Genomic DNA, 23,706 nt, shown 5'->3' on the forward strand with positions numbered 1-23,706 from the left:
TTAGTAGTCTTCCTTGGTTTTTATTTTAAAGTGACATTCATTAATTCCTTTAACATTTCTTAAAGGGGTATTGGACACATAGAAAAGATGATGAACTGGTACTGTCCTTCTCAGGAAATTCAAGGAATGCATACTCTAATAGAGAATTTCAGTAATATTCTTTAAAGTGAGAGCAGTAATATCTATGAAACTGAGTAATGTATATGATAATGCTCTGATGCTTGTGGATTAAAGATGCTATGTATTGTTTTTAAACACTATGCCATTTAATCTATTGGGTCTAACACACAAAGACGTGTTATCTAATCTCAGAAAGCATGGTCTTTAAATTCATGACAGTTAACCTTAATGATGTATTATGATTATCCCATGAACAAAATTTATACCACCAAACAAATACCATCATTATAATATTGACGTGAAGAAGGATTGATAAAGGGCACCATTTTATATCAAACATAATTAGAGCTCCAGCAAATCCCTGAGAAATGTTTGTATTCACTAATGGATCTAGCAATTTTGACATAATCATGTGTGGCTTTTTTTTTTTACTTCTAGGTTTAAACATGATTAGATACATTGGTAATTTACTTCCTAGTATTAGCTTGGTTTACATTGAGGGTAAGTCTGTTTTAAACGTTTTCATGTGCTTTAGGTATTGGTTTTAAGATGCTAACATTTCCCCTCAATATTTTGCTTGCTCTGTAGTTGATCTACTGACTTCACAATGTCTGAAAGAAGATTCAGCAACCTCACTTGGCATCAAGTTATAACACTGGATCAAGTATTAGATGAAGTAATTCCAATCCATGGAAGGGGACATTTTCCCACATTGGAGGTAAAACCAAAAGATATCATTCATGTTGTAAAATATCAACTCATACAGCAGGGAATTATTGTTAAAGATACCCGATTGAATGGTTCCACAGCAAGTTACATACTTGCAAGTCATAATGGAATCAGCTATAAGGATCTGGATATCATTTTTGGCGTCAAACTTCCAAGTGATCAAGAATTTCACATTGTAAAAGATACAGTTCTAGGTTGTTTACTGGACTTTTTACCAAAAGGTGTAAAAAAGGAGAAGCTCACCCTAAAGATTATGAAAGAGGCATATGTTCAGAAGATGGTCAAAGTTTGCAATAAGCCTGATCATTGGAGTCTCATCTCTCTTTCAAACAACACTGGGAAGAATGTAGAACTAAAGTTTGTGAATTCACTCAGAAGACAATTTGAATTTAGTGTAGATTCCTTTCAAATTATTTTAGATCCCATGTTAGACTTCTACAGTGACAAAAATGCTAAGCTAACCAAAGAATCCTATCCTGTTGTGGTAGCTGAAAGCATGTATGGAGACTTCCAAGAAGCAATGACACATTTGCAATACAAGCTTATATCTACCAGAAAACCTGAAGAGATAAGAGGTGGTGGCCTTCTTAAGTACAGCAACTTGCTAGTTCATGACTTCAAGCCAGCTTGTGAAACAGAAATCAAGAACCTGGAACGTTATATGTGTTCTAGATTCTTCATTGATTTTCCTGATGTAACAGAACAGCAAAAGAAAATTGAATCTTACCTCCACAACCATTTCATAGGTGAAGAAAGGAATAAATATGACTACCTTATGACCTTGCGTGGAGTTGTGAACCAAAGCACTGTTTGTCTCATGGAACATGAAAGAAGACAGACTCTCAACATGATCACATATATGGCTTTAAAAGTACTTGGAGAACAGAATATTCTTCCCAATACAGAAAATGTAACTTGCTTTTATCATCCTGCGCCATACTTTAATGCTCAGGGAGGGTACCCCATATATTATGAAACATCTGAGCCACCACCCATTTTCTTCCAGCCATACCATCCACTGCACTTTGATGTGCAAAATGATGGTTCAAAAAGGACACATACAACAGAAACTTTTCTTTAATTAAACATCTCTTAAGAGCAAGTTTCTAAGTTCTGTAATAATCAATATCTATTTTTATTTTTTATCCAGTTACCAACTATTTTGCATCAATTCCAGCTTAAATCATCATAGTAAATATAATATCATCTGTGAGCTGGCCACTTTAAATGATTTTCAAATGTTATTGGCTAGTTTTGAGAACTTTTAAATGTTGTAGACCATTTAAAATAATTTTCAAGTCTGACTGACTACTTATGACTTTCAAATTTACTGTGACAAATACATTAGAGATGCCACATCTTTGACTGAAATATAACAGACTTATGTTTTAAAATCCAGAGGCATAGTGAAGACAAGTGCCAAAATGTTTATATTCAATCTGTTCCTTTGTTACATTCACTTTATTTTTTTTAGTGAAAGTACCATTGAAGAATTTTTAATACTTATCAGAAATGCCTAATTTCAAAGACAACAGATTCAGAGGCATTAAAACATGGACTTTGCCAGCATTAATTTTGTTTCCCAATTAAATTGGGTTAGATACATAATCCTACTATAGTTTGAAGGGACACTGGAAAAAATGGTTCTGGAAAACACTGGACATTAGTAATTTATCATCTATACAGTAAGACACTTAGTTAATTTGTGGATCTGAAAAATAATACCATCCAGCCATACAACCAACATTGTGACCAGTTATATAGTTTTCTCTCTCTCTCTTTTTTTCTTTTTTAACCCCTAAATAAGTTGAAAAGAACAAAAATTACCAACTTTGAATGTGAAAGCTTTCTGTCATGATCTGTTAAAAAGAGACCCTAAATGGCAAACTGGAAAGAACAGGCAGAGTTTCTTAGTCTTGGCATTTATCATTTCTCTAACCTCCTTGACCAACATCTTAATATGTCTATAAATATTCAGTTTTAGTAAGTGAAAATATTTTCCTTATTACTAAATGAATGATTTTTTTTTCATTTTGCCTTAACCAAAGATCTGTTTCTAACATACCACTCAAGTGCCTCCTCATGTAAGTTTTTGCATAACACCACAATTTATTCAACAATTGCATGCATTCACCATATAGCTGAATATATCTACTCACTACATCAAAATATGCTGCTAACAAATCTACCAGTGGGATTGAAAATGTATTTTCTTTCCATAATGAAAGTAATCCATGACCAATATTATCTGGAATGACAGACGGGGAGCTGTCCTCAATGAATATAAATAAGGCATTCAGAAAACTTCAGTATTTCTACTTGCTTCTGGTTTTTTAAGTTTCCACATCAGTTTTCATTGAGCATAATGTTTTTCTATCAAGATGTGACCCAACACTCGTATTCTGAGAGTTTGTCACAGACTGTGTTTAACCTTTCTTCTTTGTATTACAACATTGGACACAAGAAGTACACCAAATATGACATTTTCAAATAACCAATATTTCTGAAATGTTATATACCACAGCATCACTTTTGTTCAGCAACAAAAAGAAACCATTTTAAAGAAAAAAATATATATCACAGAACCCTGAGGCTTTAAAACATTATATGGACTCACCCCCTTTTTGGGGACAAATTCAAAATTTATAAATACTATATTAAAAAGAAAATTCAGCAATCTGTCTACATATTGTAATGGCTAAAGATGATTGTTGTTTCTTCCCGAAGTATACTCTTTACATTTCAGTTAATGGAAGTGTTTATACATAAAACTGAAGGTATTTATCAGTACCAAAAGACAATTCCAAAAGATATAAAGTATTTAAGAATAAAAGGACTGTGATAGTGATGTCATGTGTAAAGATTCAGTATTTTCCAGAATATCATTTTACACTGAATAGCAGAATTCTGAAGTTATTTGGAAATATCCTATCCCACATGTGCTCCAATAGCTTCCTTTGGTCCTATTGAGAATTCAGACTTCTTACCTGAAAAGCAAATTCTCCATGGTATTCTCCTAAAGCTTCAAGTCCTGATGGAACAATGGCCTGAAAGCTACATGCTTTCTCCTAACATTTCAAACATGTGTTTCCCATGTTGTAAAAAAGCTCATAATTGGTATCTAAGATTTTCTCAAGCGAATCTAAACCTGTTGAATGGTGATGATATTACTGAAGAGAAAGCTGAGGCTTTATTTATCATGGCTTTCTTTCTATAGATATCATCAACAAGCTAGACTATTATTTGCTCCCAACCAACCAGAAAAAAGAAATATTTATCTTCTATAGTATATAAGTATCTCCCCAGAATTAGGCTAGTTGCCTTGAGAAGCAGTATTATCTCATTCTGTTCATTAGGATAATACATGGGAAAGTTTTTCTATAAATAGATGAATTCTAGCCTCTTTGCCTATAGAAGTTAACAGAAGTTATTTTTTTAATGCTTACTTTAGAGCATATATCATCCCATTGCCAGAGAAAAAAGGTGTTGTCTTTGCCTATTTTAATCTAAAGCCGTTTTATTTTCTACAAATCCAAGACCAAGTCTTAGTTTATGAAGTTTTGTTTTTGTTTTTGGAAACCTAACCAAAAACAAAAAAAGAAAACAATTTCTTTTTTGACCGGTAAGGGGATCACAACCCTCAGCACGGTGTTGCCTGCACCACGCTCAGCCAGTGAGCGCACCGGCCATCCCTATATAGGATCCCAACCTGCGGCCTCGGTGCTACCAGCGCTGCACTCTCCTGAGTGAGCCATGGAGCCAGCCCAAAAGAAAACAAATTTTTGATATAATTTTAACATTTATGTCAGTAGGACAAATTTGGTGTCAGCTGCAGGTACATTTTTTTTTTAACCAGATAATTCTTGCATTTCACAAATATCTACATGCTATTAAAGCTTCACTGGCAGGGTATTTATAACTTTTAAATTCAGAGATAGTCTTCTAATAGTGACTGATATTCAGTTTAGTCAAAGAAAATTGAAAGAGAAGGATAAATTAGTTGTTTTAATTTAGAAATAACCCAGCTAAATGTAAGACAAAATATCAGAACTAGAATAGCTGTGAACTTCTCCCCCAAATTGGGAAAGCACCCTGTGCCCAAATTCCATTTATTTATATTAGCAAGGTTCTACTAAAGTGAATCCAATGAAAGTTTTTAAAATTTGCCTTTAAAGCCACATTTCAGTTTTAGGCATTGATAAAGATAGTAGGCAGAAATGCCTCAGATATGATTAAAAATCGTTTCATTTGATCGATTATCTAAAAGTAGTCATTCAACTTTAAAATTATGGGATGTTAACATATAGAATTGACAAAATTGTTGAAATTTTAAAGTTTGTAATGCTTTTCAAAATTATATTGGTTTAAGAATACAGCAGTTCCATTCATAGAGGATTTAAAAAATAATAATTTACTGTCTAAATTAACAATAAAACAGGATTGGGAGATATGTGGGACAATGATTTGGTAAACATTCTCATGAAGACCACTTTGGCAAGTCATATAACACAACATTTTAACCTACTCAGGGATATATTTGCTTTACTGTTATAAAATAAAATACATTTAATGATGTTTTCAGTTGTGCTATCCTTTTTGTGGTTGTATTCTATATATTATAATGTTATAATTTATGTAACAAGTATTGGAAATCATATTCCTGATCCAGCTGCTCAATTTTATGAACATTTCATCAGCATGTATAACTGGAGGTAACTAATTTGTTGGGACCTCAGTGTATTGCTCTTCATTGCTTTCATAAGGAAACAGTTTTCCTTGAATTTTGTAAGTTTGAACAAAAACATACTATTTATAATATATGCTATTTGGAAACCAATTTAACATGTAACTGGTGATCTTTGAGTATAACACATTACATGTTTTGCTTTGCTTTGCTTTGCTTTATTATGGGGAACATGCAGTGGTTTTTCACAAAATTGTTGTGTTTATGGTAGTGTTACATGGATTGTTTTAGTGTTTGAAACAACAGCAGCAACAAAAAGAAACCGTTTTTATTTAGATGTAGCTCTTGAAAGAGCCCCACATAATTATTGAATTTTTTGCACATGTGCTTTTTATGACCCTTCAAAAAAACAAACGTCCCTATCCTAGAAAAAGAGTAGCATATAGGTATACATTTTAATACCTCGGGGCAAAATAACATAATACCTGTAAATGCATGAAATGTCCTTTCTAAGACAGAAATGTCTTGAGAGGGCCCTTTGCAAAGTTTTCTCTTAGAGTTTCAAATTAAAAGTGATGGATTGAATAACCCAATTCAAGTAATTTCGTGGCGATTTATGACAATTCACGTCTCATACATTCTAGGCTGGTGGTAGAATTTGAGCCACTAATAAATAGTCCACTTTACATTATAAATAGACACGGTACAGTCACACTTAGTCCTTTGGCTCAACTAGAGAATACTTCTTATTTTAGCATTGGTATAGCCTTGGAGATATTAGTGGGGGAGATTGGTCTCCATGAAAATGACAGTAGAGAGTGGTATGAGTGTTCACACTAATATCCTATTCAGTAATTTCATTTTTATTATAGGAAGACAACATGAACAAAACTTTTTATGTAAAATGTGGCTTCAATCCCAAAAGGAAAAATAATACAGATATTGTAATATCCTTGACTTGTAAAATCAGAGTTAAAAAGTGAATTTCTATATATTTGTAGTAGTCACTTACAAAATGTTTCTGTAGAAACTGATTTGATTGCCATTGACATTTATGTTTTCTGTTTAAAAGTTTATACAAATGTTCACCTCCTCCCAATAACATTCAAGAGTCAACACAAACATATATTACCAGACATTTGAACAAAGAGGATTGTAAATAATTTTCTTTAAGCCTTACATGTGACCTCTTTAAACAAAAGGATTTCTACATAAATTTTCTTTATGGTTTGGGGAGTTTTGTAGGGTAGATTTGGGACTCTGAAAATTAAATGCCTTTAAAAATTAATGGTTGTTCAGGCAATGAACTTCAGATAACTATTTTCTTATTATATTTCCAGATTTACTGTCAGATAAAATGCTTTCAGAGAGTGTCACCAGGTAAAAAGAGTAAATTACAGCTTTTAAAGTTAAAAATCAACTTATTTTAAAAGCATCTAAATACATCATTAAAGTGAAAAGCATTATCTTCTTCTAGGTAAGTAATATATGTATCAAAATAGAAACCATATCAGGGAGGTCATCTGATTTAGAAATGTAGAGGACTATGTTTAATAAGCTGTAAATAGATTTATATGAACGCAAGTGCCTGTTTACTAAGTCAAGCAGAGTATCTCTGTAGAAGGGATATACAAATCCTGGTAATCCTGACAGTTTCCAAAAAGGGGGCGTGTAATCCATTTTCTTGAAGAGCAGATTTTTAATTCCTCCTGTTTTACTTATTTATTTATTTATTTATTTATTTTATTATTTTTATTTTTTTTTAAAAATTTTATTTTGTCAATATACATTGTGGGTGATTATTGCTCCCCATCACCAAAACCTCCCTCCCTTCTCCCTCCCCCCCTCCCTCCCAACAATGTCCTTTCTGTTTGCTTGTCGTATCAACTTCAAGTAATTGTGGTTGTTATATCTTCTCCCCCCCCCCCGGTTTTGTATGTATGTGTGTGTGTGTGTGTGTGTGTGTGTGTGTGTGTGTGTGTGTGTGTGTGAATTTATATATTAATTTTTAGCTCCCACCAATAAGTGAGAACATGTGGTATTTCTCTTTCTGTGCCTGACTTGTTTCACTTAATATAATTCTCTCAAGGTCTATCCATGTTGTTGCAAATGGCAGTATTTCATTGGTTTTTATAGCTGAGTAGTATTCCATTGTGTAGATGTACCACATTTTCCGTATCCACTCATCTGATGATGGACATTTGGGCTGGTTCCAACTGTTGGCTATTGTAAAGAGTGCTGCGATGAACATTGGGGAACAGGTACACCTTCTACTTGACGATTTCCATTCCTCTGAGTATATTCCCAACAGTGGGATAGCTGGGTCGTATGGTAGATCTATCTGCAATTGTTTGAGGAACCTCCATACCATTTTCCATAGAGGCTGCACCATTTTGCAGTCCCACAACAGTGTATGAGAGTTCCTTTTTCTCCGCAACCTCACCAGCATTTATCGTTCAGAGTCTTTTGGATTTTAGCCATCCTAACTGGGGTTAGATGGTATCTCAATGTGGTTTTGATTTGCATTGCCCGGATGCTGAGTGATGTTGAGCATTTTTTCATATGTCTGTTGGCCATTTGTATATCTTCCTTAGAGAAATGCCTACTTAGCTCTTTTGCCCATTTTTTAATTGGGTTGCTTGTTTTCTTCTTGTAAAGTTGTTTGAGTTCCTTATATATTCTGGATATTAATCCTTTGTCAGATGTATAATTCCTCCTGTTTTTCATCCACCTTTTCCACATCTATTACAATGACACCTTTTTGTGCTCACAGTGATAAGATGAAAAAAAAAAAATGAAGTCCGGGGACAATGTATTACTATTTATATTACCAAAAGATCAAATGAAACTATTCTAAGTCCAGTTTCTAGTGAGGGAATAGCCTGGACATGTCATACCTACTGAGTCAGGATTGTGTTCATAGATGGTATCATTCTGGAAAAGAAGGCTTCCATGTGTGCATTGTAGAGAATCCAATTTTAGGAGCTCTGAGTTTTTTAAGATTTCTCTTAACTAGGATAAACTAACAACACTTTAAGAGGCCATGATTATAGAGATAAACATTCACTTTTCAGTTCTTGAAGAATCCTGAAATTCTAGGCAACTAAATGTGAATTACATATTGTATACATGTATTAAAATATAACTGTGTACCTCATAAATATGTACAACCAATACATTTCAATTAAAACATAAATTTTTTGAAAAATAAGTTTCAAATCTACTTCAAAAAAGAGATTTTAGAGTACTAACAAGTTCAAATCCATTTTCCATGCATTTCTGGTTGCACCTGCATTTTGAAGGTAATTCTTTTTTTTTAAAATTTTATTTTGTCGATATACATTGTGCCTGATTATTGCTCCCCATCACCAAAACCTCCCTCCCTCCTCCCTCCCCCCTCCCCCCCAACAGTGTCCTTTCTGTTTGTTTGTCGTATCAACTTCAAGTAATTGTGGTTGTTATATCTTCTTCCCCCCCCCGGTTTTGTGTGTGTGTGTGTGTGTGTGAATTTATATATTAATTTTTAGCTCCCACCAATAAGTGAGAACATGTGGTATTTCTCTTTCTGTGCCTGACTTGTTTCACTGAATATAATTCTCTCAAGGTCCATCCATGTTGTTGCAAATGGCAGTATTTCATTCGTTTTTATAGCTGAGTAGTATTTCATTGTGTAGATATGCCACATTTTCCGTATCCACTCATCTGATTTGGCTATTGTAAAGAGTGCTGCGATGAACACTGGGGAACAGGTATACCTTCGACTTGATGATTTCCATTCCTCTGGGTATATTCCCAACAGTGGGATAGCTGGGTCGTATGGTAGACCTATCTGCAATTGTTTGAGGAACCTCCATACCATTTTCCATAGAGGCTGCACCATTTTGCAGTCCCACCAACAATGTATGAGAGTTCCTTTTTCTCCGCAACCTCGCCAGCATTTATCGTTCAGAGTCTTTTGGATTTTAGCCATCCTAACTGGGGTTAGATGGTATCTCAATGTGGTTTTGATTTGCATTTCCCGGATGCTGAGTGATGTTGAGCATTTTTTCATATGTCTGTTGGCCATTTGTATGTCTTCCTTAGAGAAATGCCTACTTAGCTCTTTTGCCCATTTTTTAATTGGGTTGCTTGTTTTTTTCTTGTAAAGTTGTTTGAGTTCCTTATATATTCTGGATATTAATCCTTTGTCAGATGTATATTTTGCAAATATTTTCTCCCACTCTGTTGGTTGTCTTTTAACTCTGTTAATTGGTTCTTTTGCTGTGCAGAAGCTTTTTAGTTTGATATAATCCCATTTGTTTATTTTTCCTTTGGTTGCCCGTGCTTTTGGGGTCGTATTCATGAAGTCTGTGTCCAGTCCTATTCCTGAAGTGTTTCTCCTATGTTTTCTTTAAGAAGTTTTATTGTTTCAGGGTGTATATTTAAATCCTTAATCCAGTTTGATTTGATATATTGAAGGTAATTCTTGACATCGAACCCCCCCTCCCGCATGATAATATACAATATTGGAAATGTAAGCCACCTGAAAGCTATTGAAACATTCTTCTTTAAGATTTTAAGATGACGGCAAGTGAATTGTTTTCTGGAACGTCATCAACTACTCAGATTTACTTGAACGATTACATTTCCTGAAGCTCAATATGAAACTTCCACAAAAGAAAGAAGTAGAGAATAAAGAGATTGTGTGTGAAATAAGAACTTAAGCAGGGTATGTCAGACAAAGGACTCAAAAAGAATGCCACCAAAATGACATTTTTAAAAGTGCATGTGTGTGTATTAACAAATATGTTTCTTTAAATTTGGGTAAAAGTCCATTGCTATTTTTTTAAAAAAGAAATCATTTAATTGGCCTATTGTATCATTCAGAGTTCAGACTGGTATAAATTATAAGCTATTTTTAATTTACTAATTTAGTAAGAAGTAGTCAAAATTATTTTAAGCATTGTTGTGTGCTCTTGTATCATTCTTGAATTTTTAAAAGTTAGAAGTGGTATTTCAGTTTAGATTCAAATATATAAAAATTAAAAGTCAAAACATTTAAACTTTTAAAAACAAGCCATATGTCAATTTAGATTTGATACATAAAATTATGTCAAAGCACACAAACATACATATTTTTAAATTCCAGTAGACTTAATATTACATTAAAATATAAAACTATTAACAGATGATTCACCCGCATAAGTTATAATGTGATATTACGTTTATTGAATAATTAAATTTTAGTATATTTCATGTATTTCATTCAAAAAGCTTAAGTATTTTCCAATAAAGATTAAAAATAACTTGTTGGATTGTCTGACTTTTCCAAATCTCAGTTCATTATAATTGGATGATATTGTCTTATGGATATGTTTTCAATTTGTCTTTTAAGTTCCTTAGTATAGTTTAGTTTCCCAAATTACAGATTACCAATGCTAAACCATAAGGTGACCTGGCAAACTCTGACCTGATCTTTAAATAAAGATATTCTGCTATTTTAAAACAAATCCCACATATCTATGACAACTACATCCATTTTATATCCATATGCTAGCACTAGATTTAATCGAAAAGTATGTTCTCTTTGGCAGCTTGTGGCTAATTGTTTAATCTCAGATGTTCCCTATTTATTTATTTATTTATTTATTTATTTATAATTTTTTATTTCTTTATTTATTTTTAAATTTTATTTTGTCGATATACATTGTGGGTGATTATTGCTCCCCATCACCAAAACCTTCCTCCCTTCTCCCTCCCCCCCTCGCCCCCAACAATGTCCTTTCTATTTGCTTGTCGTATCAACTTCAAGTAATTGTGGTTGTTATACCTCCCCCCCCCCCGTTTTGTGTGTCTGTGTGTGTGTGTGTGTGTGTGTGTGTGTGTGAATTTATATATTAATTTTTACCTCCCACCAATAAGTGAGAACATGTGGTATGTCTCTTTCTGTGCCTGACTTGTTTCACTTAATATAATTCTCTCAAGGTCCATCCATGTTGTTGCAAATGGCAGTATTTCATTCGTTTTTATAGCTGAGTAGTATTCCATTGTGTAGATTTACCACATTATCCGTATCCACTCATCTGATGATGGACATTTGGGCTGGTTCCAACTGTTGGCTATTGTAAAGAGTGCTGCGATGAACATTGGGGAACAGGTACACCTTCTACTTGACGATTTCCATTCCTCTGGGTATATTCCCAACAGTGGGATAGCTGGGTCGTATGGTAGATCTATCTGCAATTGTTTGAGGAACCTCCATACCATTTTCCATAGAGGCTGCACCATTTTGCAGTCCCACAAACAATGTATGAGAGTTCCTTTTTCTCCACAACCTCGCCATCATTTATCGTTCAGAGTCTTTTGGATTTTAGCCATCCTAACTGGGGTTAGATGGTATCTCAATGTGGTTTTGATTTGCATTGCCCGGATGCTGAGTGATGTTGAGCATTTTTTCATATGTCTGTTGGCCATTTGTATATCTTCCTTAGAGAAATGCCTACTTAGCTCTTTTGCCCATTTTTTAATTGGGTTGCTTGTTTTCTTCTTGTAAAGTTGTTTGAGTTCCTTATATATTCTGGATATTAACCCTTTGTCAGCTGTATATTTTGCAAATTTTTTCTCCCACTCTGTTGGTTGTCTTTTAACTCTGTTAATTGGTTCTTTTGCTGTGCAGAAGCTTTTTAGTTTGATATAATCCCATTTGTTTATTTTTCCTTTGGTTGCCCGTGCTTTTGGGGTCGTATTCATGAAGTCTGTGTCCAGTCCTATTTCCTGAAGTGTTTTTCCTATGTTTTCTTTAAGAAGTTTTATTGTTTCAGGGTGTATATTTAAATCCTTAATCCATTTTGAGTTGATTTTAGTATACGGTGAGAGGTATGGGTCTAGTTTCATTCTTCTGCATATGGATATCCAGTTATCCCAGCACCATTTGCTGAAGAGGCAGTCCCTTCCCCAGTGAATAGGCTTGGTGCCTTTGTCAAAGATCAGATGGCAGTAAGTGTGTGGGTTGATTTCTGGATTCTCTATTCTATTCCATTGGTCAGTGTGTCTGTTTTTATGCCAGTACCATACTGTTTTGGTTCTTATAGCTTTGTAGTATAGCTTAAAGTCAGGTAATGTTATGCCTCCAGCTTTATTATTTTGCTCAGCATTGCTTTGGCTATGCGTGGTCTTTTATTGTTCCATATAAATGACTGGATAGTTTTTTCCATTTCTGAGAAAAATGTCTTTGGAATTTTGATGGGGATTGCGTTGAATTTGTATATCACTTTGGGTAGTATGGACATTTTCACTATGTTGATTCTTCCAATCCAAGAGCATGGGATATCTTTCCATCTTCTTGTATCCTCTCTAATTTCTCTCAGCAGTGGTTTGTAGTTCTCATTATAGAGATTTTTCACCTCCTTGGTTAACTCAATTCCTAAGTATTTTATTTTTTTGGTCGCTATTGTAAATGGGCAGGCTTTCTTCATTTCTCCTTCTGCATGTTCACTATTGGAGAAAAGAAATGCTACTGATTTTTGCGTGTTGATTTTGTATCCTGCTACTGTGCTGAAATCATTTATCAATTCCAGCAGTTTTTTTGTAGAGGTTTTAGGCTGTTCGATATATAGGATCATGTCATCTGCAAACAGGGACAGTTTGACTTCATCTTTTCCAATCTGGATGCCCTTTATTTCCTTCTCTTCTCTGATTGCTCTGGCTAGTACTTCCAATACTATGTTGAATAGGAGTGGTGAGAGTGGGCATCTTTGTCTAGTTCCTGTTCTTAAAGGAAAAGCTTTCAGCTTTTCCCCATTCAGGATGATATTGGCAGTGGGTTTGGCATATATGGCTTTAATTATGTTGAGATACTTTCCCTCTATACCTAACTTATAGAGGGTCTATGTCATGAATGAGTGCTGAACTTTATCAAATGCTTTTTCAGCATCTATAGAGATGATCATATGGTCCTTGTGTTTTAGTTTATTAATATGGTGTATCACATTTATTGATTTGCGTATGTTGAACCAACCTTGCATCCCTGGGATGAATCCCACTTGATCGTGATGAATAATTTTACGTATGTGTTGCTGTATTCTGTTTGCTAGTATTTTAGTGAGGATTTTTGCATCTATATTCATCAAGGATATCAGCCTGTAGTTTTCTTTTTTGGTTATATCTTTACCTGGTTTTGGTATCAGGATGATGTTTGCTTCATAGAATGAGTTTGGGAGATTTGCGTCCGTTTCAATCTTTTGGAATAGTTTGTAAAGAATCGGTGTCAATTCCTCTTTGAATGTTTGGTAAAATTCTGCTGTGAATCCATCTGGTCCTGGGCTTTTCTTTGTTGGGAGCCTTCTCATAACAGCTTCAATCTCCTTTATTGTTATTGGTCTGTTCAAATTTTGTACGTCTTCATGGTTCAGTTTTGGGAGCTTGTGTGTGTCCAGAAATTTATCCATTTCCTCCAGATTTTCAAATTTGTTGGCGTATAGTTTTTTATAGTAGTCTCGAATGATTCCTTGTATTTCAGATGAATCAGTTGTAATATCGCCTTTTTCATTTCTAATTTTGGTTATTTGAGTCTTCTCTCTTCTATTTTTTGTTAGCCATGCTAATGGTTTGTCAATTTTATTTATCTTTTCAAAAAACCAACTTTTTGATTCGTTGATCTTTTGAATTGTTTTTTGGTTTTCAATTTCATTCAGTTCTGCTCTGATCTTAATGATTTCTTTCTGTCTGCTAACTTTAGGTTTGGATTGTTCTTGTTTTTCTAGTTCTTTAAGGTGAAGTGTTAGGTTGTTCACTTGCCATCTTTCCATTCTTCTGAAGTCAGCGTTTAATGCAATAAATTTCCCCCTCAATACTGCTTTTGCAGTATCCCACTGGTTTTGGTATGATGTATCATTGTTTTCATTAGTTTCAAGAAATTTTTTCATTTCCTGCTTGATTTCTTCTTGGACCCATATGTCATTAAGTAGAATGCTGTTTAATTTCCATGTGTTTGTATAGTTTCCAGAGTTTCGTTTGTTATTAATTTCTAGTTTTAATCCATTGTGGTCTGAGAAGATACATGGGATAATTCCAATTTTTTTGAATTTATTGAGACTTGATTTGTGACCTAATATGTGATCTATCCTGGAGAATGATCCATGTGCTGATGAGAAGAATGAATATTCTGAGGTTGTTGGGTGGAATGTTCTGTAGATATCTGCCAATTCCAACTGGTCTAGAGTCTTGTTTAGATCTTGTGTTTCTCTACTGATTCTTTGCCTAGATGATCTGTCTAATATTGACAGTGGGGTGTTCAGGTCCCCTGCTATTATGGTATTAGTGTCTATTTCCTTCTTTAGGTCTAATAGAGTTTGTTTTATAAATCTGGCTGCTCCAACATTGGGTGCGTACATATTTATGATTGTTATGTCTTCTTGATGGATCAGTCCTTTTATCATTAAGTAGTGTCCCTATTGTCTCTTTTTATAGTTTTTAGCTTAAAGTCTATTTTGTCAGATATAAGAATAGCTACTCCAGCTCGTTTTTCTTTTCTGTTTGCATGGTAAATCTTTTTCCATCCTTTCACTCTTAGTCTGTGTGAATCTTTATGGGTGAGGTGGGTCTCTTGTAGGCAGCATATAGTTGGGTCCTCCTTTTTGATCCAGTCAGCCAGTCTGTGTCTTTTGATTGGGGAATTTAAGCCTTTTACATTAAGAGTTGTTATTGAAAGGTGTTGATTTATTCCTAGCATTTTATTGGTTGTTTGGTTGTCTTAGGTGTCTTTTGTTCCTTGCTTTCTGATTGACTGTTTGGTTTTTCTGTTTGTTGGTTCCTTAGGTTGTAGATAGCGTTTTGGTTTGCTTGTTTTCTCTTCATGAATGCCATTTTTATTATACTAGTGGGTATTGATTTTTCTTGGGTTTTTATGGCAGTGGTAGTTATTTTTCAGGAACCAAACCCAGCACTCCCTTGAGGATTTCTTGTAAGGGTGGTCGTGTGGTAGTGAACTCCCACAGTTTTTGTTTGTCTGAGAAATATACTATTTGCCCTTCATTTCGGAAGGATAGCCTTGCAGGGTAGAGTATTCTTGGCTGGCAATCTTTGTCTTTTAGTATTTTGAACATATCATCCCGTTCCTTTCTAGCTTTTAGGGTTTGTGATGAAAAGTCTGATGTTAGCCTGATTAGGGCTCCCTTATAGTTGATTTGATGCTTCTCTCTTGCAGCTTTTAAGATTCTCTCTTTGTCTCTGAGTTTTGCCAATTTGACTATGACATGTCTTGGAGAAGGCCTTTTTGGGTTGAATACGTTTGGAGATCGTTGAGCTTCCTGGATCTGAAGATCTGTGATTTTTCCTATACCTGGGAAGTTTTCTGCCACTATTTTGTTGAATATGTTTTCAATGGAATCTCCATTTTCCTCCCCTTCTCGAATACCCATGACTCGGATATTTGAGCGCTTAAGGTTGTCTGATATCTCTCTCAGATTTTCTTCAATGTCCTTGATTCTTTTCTCTTTCTTTTTGTTTGCTTGTGGTATTTCGAACAGCCCATCTTCAAGTTCAGAGGTTCTCTCTTCAACTTCGACAGGCCTGCTGGTTAAACTCTCCATTGTTTTTTTTATTTTGCTGAATAACTTCTCAGTTCAGCAAGTTCTGCTACATTTTTTTTCAGGACATTGATTTCCTTGTACATTTCCTCTTTCAGATCCTGTATACTTTTCCTCATTTCATCATGATGTCTAGCTGAGTTTTCTTGTATCTCATTCAGTTTCCTTAGAATTATCACTCGAAATTCCTTGTCAGTCATTTCAAGGGCTTCTTGTTCTATAGGATCTAGAGTTTGAGATTTATTAACTTTTGGTGGTGTACTTTCTTGATTTTTTGTATTTCTGGTATCTTTTTTTTGGTGTTTATTCATTGTGGCAGGGGGTTTCACAGTCCACCGGTTTGAGACTAATGACTAACTAGGATGTTGCTGTCCTTGCCAATTTCGTAGGGCTCCCTCCGTGACTGCTCAGTTGGCCTCTAGTGCCTTGTGTGTGTGGTTGCCTCGGGTCTTGGGCTTCTCCAGGGAGCCACCTTTCTGGTCAGCTTGGACTCTGCTGGGCTGGTGGATCATGTACCACAGGGTGTGTGATCTCTGTTGAGCTTTCACTTCCTGTGCAGGACTTCTCCCAGTTCTGTGTGCTCTGGCCCAGGCTGTTGGATCGTGCAGTGGCGACCCCACAGGGTGTGTGGTTTCTGTCGAGTCTCCGCCTCCCTGGCCACACGTCTCCCCACTCTGTGCGCACTGTGCTGGGCTAGGGCATGTCTTCTGCAACCCTCGTCTATCAGCTGGGCCTTCAAGACCCTGCTCGGTACCGCCTTGCCCAGGAAGTCTACCAGGTTTCTGGTAGGCACAGACGACCGGTCACTCTGGGTGCCTTTGTGGCACTGTGTAGATCTTTCTCGGGACTTGTTCACCTTTGTATCCCCCCGGCATAGACCGAATCTAGCGCCCAGCTGCAGCCAGCTCTCCGGCAGGTTCAAGCAGACCTGAGAACTCTCCTACCACACTATTCCCAACCAGAAATTCATTAGGCTTTTTTGCAAACTGGTGGCTGCAGAGATGGTATCTGCCTCCCAGTAACAGGAAGTTTACCAGGGGCTGGAGTCCAGGGTGTGGTGGAGTGACAGTCGGCCCGCCCATACTTCCTTGCCCTCCCGACACTGGCCGGGGACGCCCCACGCCACCAGCCCCGCCAGAGAACTGCGGAGAGAGTGGGAGGGGAGGCCGGCCCGCAGGCTCCGGAAAGCCCCGCGCCGGGCCAAGCAAGTGGGAAGGCTTAGTGACGGCCGAGCCGGGCGGAGCTGCCCGCACCTGGGAAAATGGAGGCAGCCCTGGGGCGGTGAGTGAACCAGTCACCGGGTGGGCGTCAGCCCCCCGAACAGAGCTGGGCCAAGGGTCACTCACAGGGTTGTGCCGGGTCGGGTGCTCACTCTCTGCCTCTGGTTTGTCGCCTTCCCTGTTCTCGGCCACTGCTGCCTCGGGCTATTCAGTCGCGGCGCTGCTCGGGCGCTCCCAAGAATCATCTTTAATGCCGGCCTGAAACCTCGAATCCTGAATAGGGCAGCTGGGCGCCTTCAGTGCAGCCCCGGCCTCCGGGATCCTGTCTGCATCCACAGCAGCCCTGGCGCCGTGTTCCCTGTTTTGAGACTCGCTTTTGCAGTTAAGAAACAGTTCTTTTCCTGCTCCACACTTCAAAGCTGTTGCCTGTAAATGAGGCAGCCTCTCCTGCCGGGGACAAAGTGGCGGTCACCCCCCACGACCGGCCAGCAGCAGTGGTCCTCCCTTAAGAGATGGCAAGAGGAAGGTCCACAAGTTTCCCAGCTGCCTGAGGCCCAGTGGCCGCCTTTTCCACCTCAGCTACTCGGTGCCAACTGCCGCAGCCACCGCCATCTTGAAACCCCTACAAGTGTTTTCAATCCTGAAACTGGGTAATTTATAAGAAAATGAAATTTACTGCTTACAGTTCAGAGGCTGGGAAGTCCATAGTCCAAGAAAAATTTTATGGCTAGGGCCTTCTTTGGTGGTGACTTTAGCTATGCAGAGTATCACATTGTGAAAAAAGCAGAAGCAAGCCAGATGTTCCCTATTTAGACTGAGTAAAATCAGCGTTATTTTTCCTTCTAATTTGAAAAGTATAAGCAACTAAAAAATTCTTTAAAGTTCTTCTGGACATTAGGTGAAAGTCTCAATCTGAAAAACAAAGAATTAAGGCAATCATCCAAATAATTCAGACCAGAAACATGTTACTAATGAACAATGAAAAGTGGGCCTAAATTATTTATGGCCCAAGTCATTGAATAACTGTGTTTTCCCATATAAACCTGACCAGAAATAACTATTGGGTAAGAAAAATCCTATAATACCGTTTTCACTAGATGTAAAACAGTCTAATAAAGAATAAATTTAAAGTTAGAAGGTCTGACTGCTAAGCTAAGCAAATAAATTGGATCCATAAGTATCTTAAAGATGTGTTTTAAGTTTCAATTAATTCAAATCCAGTTGTTTAGTATTAAAGAAAATTAACTACAATAGACACTGAGAAGTTAAAATGAAATAAAAATTTTTTAAAAATCACCATGACAAGACCAAAACAAACAAATAAATTTTAAAAAATCAGTGAAAGGAATTGTAGTCACTGAATGGAAAATGAAATAGAAACGTCTAAATGTTGTTGCCCAGAATCCAGTAAAATTTCTGCCCTAATTTACTACATTATTACATCAAGAAGAAAGACCTACATTTTAACATTAAACAATTCAACTTTTTAGAAAAATAGTGAATATAAAGATAGCTTTATAAAAAGTTTAGGTGCCTTTTTAGCCTTATCGCTCACATCACCAGTTTTAGTCTTTTAGTGCAAAAATTTTGAAGTGTTCTTAAAAACTTACTGTGTTTCTGTAAGTGAAAATTTACAGTATTTCAGGAGTTAGGGTATCTAAGAAATGACTGAAATGTTCAAGGTTGAGTGAAACGTGTATCTTTGCTTTAATATTCACTGTGTGTTAAATCAGAATTTTTTTAACATGTTATTACTCATTATATACTTCTGAGGCTTGTATGTACTATTTTGGAAAATGTATTTTACTGTTGACAAAAAGTTAATGTTATTTGAACAGTGTAGAATCTTTTTGGTGAAAACTATTTTTAAATGGATTATACTATGATAATTGTATTCTTTATTATTTATCTAATAGCTCATACCTATTTCATTTCCTTTTTGTCTCATGTTCTTGTGTACTTTGTGGGAGAAAAAGCATTGTAGAGATTTTATTAGATTAAAATGAATTTTGAAATGAAATCACTGCAAAAAATGCAGCAATATGCCAACTGCAAAATGAGTAAATGCCTGTTATTTCAGACACCATCAAATTAATTCTTTACAGTGTGTTCAAAAAAGTACTTGGAAAGACATTTCACCCTGGAATTTGTACAGAATCCTCGTTGATTTCATTACAAATTGTACACATGGAGCATGGCTTTGTATAATATAGTTTACTGTTTATAATAGATTAATCAACAAATAACACCATCCACCATCCACATAGCCTAATTATATAAATGGTTTGTATTCATTTATTTCCAAACTTCATTTGATTTTATGTTGGTAAAATTTACTTATCTTCTCCTCCCTCTCAAATAAGTGGTATGTACAACACATTGGATCACAAACATAATTGGTGATGAAATAGTTAAATGGCAGAATCATTTCAGGGAAATGGGTCAAAATGATATGACATAGTATTGAATCTACCCCCTTAAATACATACATTAACAATGCACATTTAGCAGAGCCAGATAGTATATCTACTCAGTTCTGTATATGCTGACCACAAAACCAAGCAATGATCCTAAGTGATCAATCTATGAAGTGAAAAAATAGATTTGAATATGGCCTTTATTAGAAGAATAAAGAACTATGGTAAAATAATCGTGGAGATAGCACAAAACTCAATATACTTTGCTTGAAGTTTAAACAGCTTTAGCAACAGCGTAGCAACTCTGTAGAGGATTAAGTATCTTATGTGAAATATGAAGCAATATGTCAGTAAATACCCTTGTACTAAAGATGGAGTATTTTCACTACATAATGTAAATTACCAGATGATTAAGGCTTGAAATAAAAGAGGCGATTACAGTAAAAAAAAAAAAAAATGATCCACCAACACAAGACATTTTTTAATCCTTTGATATGCATGGATAAGTGAAGTCTGGTACTTTAAACTTTACCAGAAAGCATAGATACCCTTACATAAAAATAGCTAACTTTAAATTTAGTAATAAATGGTGGTAGATAACAAATCCAAAAATATTCCTGGTTTTATCCCATTTTGTTTTGCTTGTGACATGTCAGTTGAATCATGGATAATATAAAAAAAGACACCGTTATATTTGTGTATATTTTATCAAGCACCATAACATCATTTTATTACTGAGCATTAGTTAAAATGAGATTCATTTACTTTGGGAACCCTTACAATGATATCATTAAGTTACTTGCATATTACCTAATTTCTGATTAGACTGGGTGATTACTTTACTTGTCGTCCCTACACATTATTTTCTTTTTTTCTTTTTTTTTTTTTTAATTTTATTTTGTCGATATACATTGTAGCTGGTTATTGCTCCCCATCACCAAGACCTCCCTCCCTTCTCCCTCCCCCCTCCCCCCCAACAATGTCCTTTCTGTTTGCTTGTCGTATCAACTTCAAGTAATTGTGGTTGTTATATCTTCTTCCCCCCCCCCCCGGTTTTGTGTGTGTGTGTGTGTGTGTGTGTGTGTGTGTGTGTGTGTGAATTTATATATTAATTTTTAGCTCTCACCAATAAGTGAGAACATGTGGTATTTCTCTTTCTGTGCCTGACTTGTTTCACTTAATATAATTCTCTCAAGGTCCATCCATGTTGTTGCAAATGGCAGTATTTCATTCGTTTTTATAGCTGAGTAGTATTCCATTGTGTAGATGTACCACATTTTCCGTATCCACTCATCGGATGATGGGCATTTGGGCTGGTTCCAACTCTTGGCTATTGTAAAGAGTGCTGCGATAAACATTGGGGAACAGGTATACCTTCGACTTGATGATTTCCATTCCTCTGGGTATATTCCCAACAGTGGGATAGCTGGGTCGTATGGTAGACCTATCTGCAATTGTTTGAGGAACCTCCATACCATTTTCCATAGAGGCTGCACCATTTTGCAGTCCCACCAACAATGTATGAGAGTTCCTTTTTCTCCGCAGCCTCGCCAGCATTTATCGTTCATAGTCTTTTGGATTTTAGCCATCCTAACTGGGGTTAGATGGTATCTCAATGTGGTTTTGATTTGCATTTCCCGGATGCTGAGTGATGTTGAGCATTTTTTCATATGTCTGTTGGCCATTTGTATATCTTCCTTAGAGAAATGCCTACTTAGCTCTTTTGCCCATTTTTTAATTGGGTTGCTTGTTTTCTTCTTGTAAAGTTATTTGAGTTCCTTATATATTCTGGATATTAATCCTTTGTCAGATGTATATTTTGCAAATATTTTCTCCCACTCTGTTGGTTGTCTTTTAACTCTTTTAATTGTTTCTTTTGCTGTGCAGAAGCTTTTTAGTTTGATATAATCCCATTTGTTTATTTTTCCTTTGATTGCCCGTGCTTTTGGTGTCGTATTCAAGAAGTCTGTGCCCGGTCCTATTTCCTGAATTGTTTCTCCTATGTTTTCTTTAAGAAGTTTTATTGTTTCAGGGTGTATATTTAAATCCTTAATCCATTTTGAGTTGATTTTAGTATACGGTGAGAGGTATGGATCTAGTTTCATTCTCCTGCATATGGATATCCAGTTCTCCCAGCACCATTTGCTGAAGAGGCAGTCCCTACCCCAGTGAATAGGCTTGGTGCTTTTGTCAAAGATCAGATGGCAGTAAGTGTGTGGGTTGATTTCTGGATTCTCTATTCTATTCCATTGGTCAGTGTGTCTGTTTTTATGCCAGTACCATACTGTTTTGGTTATTATAGCTTTGTAGTATAGCTTAAAGTCAGGTAGTGTTATGCCTCCAGCTTTATTTTTTTTGCTCAGCATTGCTTTGGCTATGCGTGGTCTTTTATTGTTCCATATAAATGTCTGAATAGTTTTTTCCATTTCTGAGAAAAATGTCTTTGGAATTTTGATGGGGATTGCATTGAATTTGTATATCACTTTGGGTAGTATGGACATTTTCACTATGTTCATTCTTCCAATCCAAGAGCATGGAATATCTTTCCATCTTCTTGTATCCTCTCTAATTTCTCTCAGCAGTGGTTTGTTGTTCTCATTATAGAGATTTTTCACCTCCTTGGTTAACTCAATTCCTAAGTATTTTATTTTTTTGGTGGCTATTGTAAATGGGAAGGCTTTCTTGATTTCTCCTTCTGCATGTTCACTATTGGAGAAAAGAAATGCTACTGATTTTTGTGTGTTGATTTTGTATCTTGCTACTGTGCTGAAATCATTTATCAGTTCCAACAGTTTTTTGTAGAGGTTTTAGGCTGTTCGATATATAGGATCATGTCATCTGCAAACAGGGACAGTTTGACTTCATCTTTTCCGATCTGGATGCCCTTTATTTCCTTCTCTTCTCTGATTGCTCTGGCTAGTACTTCCAACACTATGTTGAATAGGAGTGGTGAGAGTGGGCATCCTTGTCTAGTTCCGGTTCTTAAAGGAAAAGCTTTCAGCTTTTCCCCATTCAGGATGATATTGTCAGTGGGTTTGGCATATATGGCTTTAACACATTATTTTCAATGTTAAAGTTGAGACACATTATGGCTATATACAGTTGTTCCTCGGCATATGCGGGGGGTGGGAGGATTGGTTCTAGTATCCCCCCATGGGTACCATAATCCACAGATATTCAAGTTCCTTATATAAAATGGTATATTATTTGCATATAACCTACACACTTCCTCCTGTATACTTTAAATCATCTCTAGATTACTTATAATACCTAATACCTTGTAAGTGCTGTGTAGATCATTGTTATACTGTATTGTTTGTATTATTTTTTTATGTTGTAGTATTGTTTGCTTTTCATAATTTCCATCCATGATTGAATCCATGTATGTAGAACACATGGATATGGAAGGCCCATATGTTCTCATCTCTGCCCAAACCAGGTCTGGTTCTTAGAATTATTTAAAATTATCTACTTGCATGATTTCTTCAAAGGTACACTTTGCTTTTTCTTAAAATTTGAGCAATTTTTTTATATATTTAAATATAAAATTGTAAAGACATAAAGAATAGCATGCTGTTTACCATCATTTCTCACATTAAGTACTGTTACATAAACATGCAGCCCTTTCTTGCTGTTTTCATATTTAATCTCTTTATCCTATGTTATTACAGAATCTTCATTTCCGAACTCACAATTAGTTGCCATGGCAAGAACTGCATCATTAAAAGTTTGAGTAACAAGATCAAAATGACAAATTGAGTCTCCTTTAGAATATACGAGGATACTTCAAAAAGTTCGTGGAAAATATGAATTAAAAGATAATATGAATCTTCCCAGGGACTTTTTGAAGTCTCCTTGTATGTAATCTGTAAAATGGGCCCCATACTTCTTTAAGCTGTGTATTAGAGACTCCCTTCCCCCACATCCACAAATGCAAGGATACGCAAAAGTGACAAGTGTTTAATATACAT

General features: G+C 35.9%; 1 protein-coding gene across 1 annotated transcript; it reads left to right on the forward strand.

Annotated features, from left to right (window-relative positions):
- Positions 1-727: 727 nt before the first annotated feature.
- Positions 728-1,930, forward strand: TENT5D (terminal nucleotidyltransferase 5D). Its single transcript, XM_063084687.1, has one exon. The coding sequence runs from the start codon at positions 728-730 to the stop codon at positions 1,928-1,930; it is 1,203 nt and encodes a 400-aa protein (XP_062940757.1).
- Positions 1,931-23,706: the final 21,776 nt, after the last annotated feature.

This window comes from Cynocephalus volans, chromosome X, assembly GCF_027409185.1.
Source record: "Cynocephalus volans isolate mCynVol1 chromosome X, mCynVol1.pri, whole genome shotgun sequence".
In the NCBI taxonomy this organism is placed as follows: domain Eukaryota; kingdom Metazoa; phylum Chordata; class Mammalia; order Dermoptera; family Cynocephalidae; genus Cynocephalus; species Cynocephalus volans.